The 6,000-nt window shown below is 42.9% G+C and overlaps 1 protein-coding gene across 1 annotated transcript in view; it reads right to left on the bottom strand.

Annotated features, from left to right (window-relative positions):
- SENP6 (SUMO specific peptidase 6) overlaps window positions 1–2,822 on the bottom strand; it is an 82,095-nt gene extending 79,273 nt beyond the window's left edge. The window contains exon 1 of the mRNA XM_084261337.1: window positions 2,710–2,822. Within this exon, the coding sequence (XP_084117463.1) occupies window positions 2,710–2,761 (52 nt within the window). The 5' untranslated portion in view covers window positions 2,762–2,822. The remainder of the gene's footprint in view (window positions 1–2,709) is intronic.
- Between the last annotated feature and the right edge of the window lie 3,178 nt (window positions 2,823–6,000).

Below are 6,000 nucleotides of genomic sequence, written 5' to 3' on the forward strand. Positions count from 1 at the left end.
ACTGTGTTCAAGAAGAACATTACCAGAAAAGCAACAGATAAATCACTCAAGGAACACCCTTCTGGAAAGACTTTTTTTTTTTTCTTTTTTGTGGAGAATAAAATAATAAAAATATTAAAATGAAGCACATTAACAGCAGAGTGACAGCCATATTTCCTCATTGTAGCACCTGTTGCACTGAGAGAAAAGCAGTATCTTGCTGGACACATAGAATCCAACCCAAATTTCCAAACAACTGCTGTACTGAAAAACAGTATCATTTAACTGTATGTTTATCTTAAGTCTGACTGACAGCCAACATAAGCATGACAGCACCAGAAGTTTCTGCGTACTTATATGTATACATATATAGCTACATATTTAAACAGCACAGCTTCCATTAGACTAAGTTCAATTAGTGATAGATTTAACATCCACTTGGAACATAATTCATTTGGTTTGCACATTAACAGCAGGGATGGACAGAGGAGTCCCTCCCCTTCTCTTTACCAGCCTTTAATATAATACTTCCAAAACCACCAAGTAAACAATTTTTGGTTGTTGCTTACACAGGCTTCAACAGAGTCCCTGAAATATACACACTTAGACTAGTTATAGATATAACTCTAGCCTCATGTATTAATCATCATCTTGCAATGGAAGCTGCTATATTTCCTACTCTATACACTTTTATGCCTATTTTTGTCCATGTTATACTTCAGAAGTATACTTGTTCACAAGTCTAGCACTCTCATGCTTGTCAAGCTTTTGGATAATGGTGGTTCTAACATCATCAGGTTGATCTAATATAATATGGTCCTGTACATTTCCATATATAAATTATCAAAAAGAATCACGTATGTGTGTATATATACATATATATATATATATACACACACATATATAGTCTATGTCTTCGCTTTCTCCTATGAAGTGAATATCTCCAATACAAACATCTCAACGCCCAAAAGCCTTTTTTCCCTTTGCTTCAAATCAGTAGAACGTTTACTGGCTTTCATTAGACCTTATAGTATTATCATCCCATTTAGACTTGGGCCAACCTCAGAGATTTTTTGCCACTACCACCCACATTACATTTTCTTCACACATGCATGCACACTCTTAACGGTTTCTATCACATCATCAGTCCTAAAATCAACACATCTCCAAATAATGGGCAAACACAAAACCAACTGGTAACTCAGTTCACCAACTGTGGAATACTGAAGCTTCCAATGGGGACGCTATCCAGTATAGCGTTGGTCCTGATGTTGGAAAGAGATCTCAGGAGTAAAATACATGTGGCTGTTGTATATTAAATCTGTCCCTTTTTTTAGCCACCTGTGCAATCAGCAAGAAGCCAAGGTGCACATAGAAGACAGTGACTAGTCATCACCCTCATACTTTTCAATGTCTGCACAAACACCACTATATTCTGCAGAGAGAGGTCAAGAAAAATTGGAAGGTCTGCATTTCATCACCAAACATTTTAAAGGTGAAAGTGAGCTAATGTGATAGCGGTTATTAACTAGAACGAGTTTCTGAAAATCTTAATTTCAAATTAGTTATTTCAAACAGGCACTATTTTGTTCACACAGTACTTCTATTCCAGACCTCTAGTAATAAAAAACAAAATCCAACATCCCACCGCAAGAGAAAATCTGCAAGAGGTACATTCTGTGTAAAATAGCTACTACAAAATCTCCAATACTAAACTTACCATGACTTGAAAAACTCTACTTATGAGGAGTAATCTATTTCACTAACATGTCTTTTTCTTCACTATCATCATGGTAATTTACCAGAATTTAGCAGACTACTGGCCTATGTCATCAGGATATGTGTTTACAGCAATTTTGCAAGACTACAATAGCCGATTTTGCTTTTTAATCGGTGGAACTGTAAAGTCTCAACAGTTAGATATTCGAATTCCAGGGTACTTTTTGCATTATAATTAAGAGTTTTACAGTGACAGGGAAAAAAAAAAAACCCACAAAAAACCAAACAACAAACCTGTACACCACAAAAATTACTCAAGGCTTGCTAAAGGGTTCTTTCAGTTGCAGCTGATAGGTTCATCGTCTTCGCATCACAAATGTAAGAACGACCCCCCTCCCAAAATTAACCTCAGCCCCAAACCATTAAAGTAGCAATTTAGAAGCAAACGAGACGCATTTTGTACTGGGGGGAAAGAGCACGGGCTAGGCCGGGGCAGGGAAATGCAGCAGGGAGGCGGCACAGCAATCCTCGCTTCCCCTCCTCACCTAGCGCTAACCTTGCCGGCCGCCCACCAGCCCACCGCCCCTCAGAGAGACGATTCCTCCCGCTGCGAAACCGGCCCTGGTGCACCAAGCCCAGGCTGCTCTCAGCGCTCTGCCCCCACAAAGAAAACGCCGCACTTCCAAAGCCTCAGAAAATTAAATCAAGAAAGAAAGAAAAAGATTAAGAAACCAAATCGCCCTCGCTACCCCCTCCTCCAAAAGCAGGTCTCTTTCACCAAATCAAGCCACCCCTTACGGCACCCACCCTTCCCCCACCACGAAGCCACCTCTCATTGTCGTCCCCCAAAGGGGACCCGTTTCCACCACCACCCCCCACCACCCCCCTCCCCCCAGATGCACACACGCCCGCCTCCCCCATTCCCCAGTCTGTACCGTGCCCCTTACTGGTTGCCAGAAGGGAAACGCAGCCCATGGGCCACATTCCCCCCCGCCTCAGCCATGCACGCACCTTCCAGAAACAAGCTGTCTCTGCAGCCGCCGCCGCCACCGCCACCGGCCATCTTCCTGCTGCCGAGCCTCGCTCCCTCACTCCATCGCCCAGAGAGGCGGCGGGGCCTGGCCCTTCCCCCGGCCTGCGCGCTCCGCCGCCCACCCCCACTGCGGAAGGCTGGGTGACCCGCAGCGGCGGCGGCGCCGCCGAGGCCCGGCCCTCTCCCGCTCCCCAGTCCGCGCGCACGGCGGCCCGGGCCGCGCTGCCTTCCGGCCCTCGTGCAAGAGGAAGCGGCGGCAGCGCGCCCGCTCCTCCCTCACCGCGTCCGCCACCAGCAGCCCCCCAGGCGGTTGCCAGCCGGGCCTGGCCCAGCAGCTGCCGTTGGCGCCCGGCGAGAGAGACGGGCCTGGCCGAGACTCCGTCAGAGGCTCCTCCAAACGTACGGGGAGGACGAGGAAACGGTGCGCGTCGCGCTGCCACCCCTCTCCTCCATGAACGGCGTGGCGGGGCCTTACTAGCGTTTCGCTGCCGAGGCTCCCGGCTCGCCCGCCCCGCTGGGCGTTCGGCCCGCCACCCGCAGCGGGAGCCGCCGGCTTCCCCGGCCCCTAGACAATAAAATGGCCGCAATAGGGCTGCGCCCGGTAATGCTTCGGGTTCTCTCGCTCCCCCCTTGATCAAGCTCGGAGACAGCGGCTTTTGGGAGGCAGCGGCGTTTGGGAAGCGAGGAGGTGGATCGGACTGCCGAAAATGAATGAACTTTCACGAGTGCTGGAGTCCATTGCGCTGGGCTGGGGCCCGCCGATCTCACCTCCCGCTCAGGCAGAGACCGCAGAGGTCTTCTGAGTTCTTACAAGTCATAAAATCTTCTGTGGCCTAATCAAGGTGTATTTAAATACAAAACTGGGATTCTGCAACACGTACCAAGCCAACTATACAGAAACTGCAAGTCATGGCCTCAGGAATATTTGACTTAAATTACTTATTTTAACCATGTACCTGAATACCAAACCCATGCATCCTATGAAAACTGCAAAGTAAACTGTAGTCTAAAGTTTGGAAAAAACTAGATAGTACCGGTTCCTTCATCCAGAAGTCTACTGACCCCACTTCTACTGCAGATTCAGGGAATTTTTATGTCTAATTTAAAACTACCGGATTTCTAAAATGACGAATCCCTGAAAAGTGAGCTTCCAAAAATTCTTGATTTTAAGAATGTTTAGACTAAAGTCCTAAATTACGCAAGTTCAAATATCTAGTGCATATGAAAATTAAAAACTAGAGAGAGGAAAATTCTTTGGTTTTCCTTTAAGTGTTTATGTATGGACATCAACCATACTCAAAAGCCAGTGTGTTTAAAAATACTTGGAGTGCAAGTGCTTATTTTTTACACAAGCAAGAGGTAAAAAGCAGAGAAGCATGCCGAGCTAGCCTAAAAGAAGACTGGGGAGACGTCAGACTGGTTCAAATGACATGTCACACCAACAGAGCTAACAAGGAATTAGAATTCCATATGGTGGCAAACTTGGTATCTTCATCTTCAAAATCTCCTTATATGAAAGACTTTTTTTTTAAAGAGGAATCAGACAATATCCTCATTTCATTAGTAATAAAATTAACAGGAAACAATTAGAAAAAAATGGCGCAAGCTAGTTAAACACAAACAGGAAGACCATATGCTTAATAGAAACCTAATACTAAAAACCAAAGCCAGAAAAAAAATATTACTAATTTTCAAAAAGCACCCTATTATTTCTCAGAAGGGCATTGCCCAAACAGAGGGTTTACTGTGTGGGTTATAGAATTAATCCACAAAAAGTTCCTACTGACAATTGAGGCCAGTCTGATTCAGGTCTACCTTTTTTTTTTTTTTAACTAGAGATTATTAGTTATGAGTTATTTGAATAGATGTTTGGTACACAGTGATGTGCTTTCACTGGTCAAATCAAGGCATCAAATACAGATTCATAATCATAGTGAACTGAGGGCCAGTAGATTAAAATACCCTTTTTGATTGGTAATTTGACAGCTACAAAAAGCTCACTGTAGTGGTCTTTTTCCCCTTTGTTTTAAAGCTCTTGAAGGATGCAAGAGGATAGTATGTAGTCAGATCTTTTGTTCATTTCTTTTTCATTAAGCTTGTACTGGTAGTCCATTCTCAGCCTTAGAATGGTGTGTTTTTTTCATTTGAGAAGCATTTGTGAGGGAATACAATACTGATGACACTAGAGTCTTACAAAATCGTATCAGCATCCTCTTAACTTTGCTTAGAACTAAAGGATTTTTTCCGTCTATAAGAAGTATAGGCGTGATCAACGAGGAAAAGAAAATTAGCATTCCCCTTCCTGCTGAGGGAAATCATACAGAATTTCCTGAGGTACCTTTTTCTTCTCAGCCATAGCATCAATTGAGTAAGAGCCCAGGGATGGAATGCATCATGTTGTTACTCCACGGCCTTTAGCAGCCACTAGAATTTGACTGGCCCCACTATGATCAGTGTCACAGGACATAATCTAAGGTTTTGAATTCACAAACATTTGCATGTGCAGAGTTCTGTTGGCACAGCACTGCACAGAGTGAAAAGTGGATTACTTCATTAGGCAACGAAGAATTTTTGTTTCGCCTTAGAAATGTAACTTTTCCTTCCCTTCCCACAATGAAAAGAATTGTTACTAATGAATGTGGCTTAGATGATTCAGTATTGAAAGGATGGAAAAAATAAATCTTTTTTCTTTGTATTTCTGATTCTTCCCAAATTATTTCTTGTTTCCTCTATGCTTTTTAAGGTTAGCCAATAAAAGGGGGTGGCTACTTCACAGAAACACTATTTCTTTGCTTAAGGGATAAAATGGAATTGGGATTGCAGTTTTGCCACTTCTGTATATGTGGCAGTGTGCATTGCTTAATTTTCTTTTCTGCTACATAAATTGCATATAGAGTTTAAGGGAATTTGTAGGCACCTTGAAATTTTCTTTTGTTATTTACAACCCATGAACCCATTTCATAGACTATAAATCAAAGCTTTTTAAAAGTCTGACCTTTCATAAAATAATGGTTATAGGCTGAATTATTTTTCATTGTTTTCCATTGTTGTGCTTAGAATTGTTCCTTTAATGTATCAATGATGCACAATTTATGTCCTTTGTTAAAAAACAGTTTTGTTGCTGTCCTCATGACTTATTTCATTTTTGAAGCAATATCAGATTTATTTCTTGCCCTTGCTATGTCTTGTTACTCAATCTAGTGTTTCAATTTTAGGGGGCTTTATACCTCGTATTATTCTAGGGTAGCACACATACTGTATTTAACTCA

The sequence above is a fragment of the Gallinula chloropus genome (genome assembly GCF_964237585.1).
Source record: "Gallinula chloropus genome assembly, chromosome: 3".
Taxonomy (NCBI): Eukaryota; Metazoa; Chordata; class Aves; order Gruiformes; family Rallidae; genus Gallinula; species Gallinula chloropus.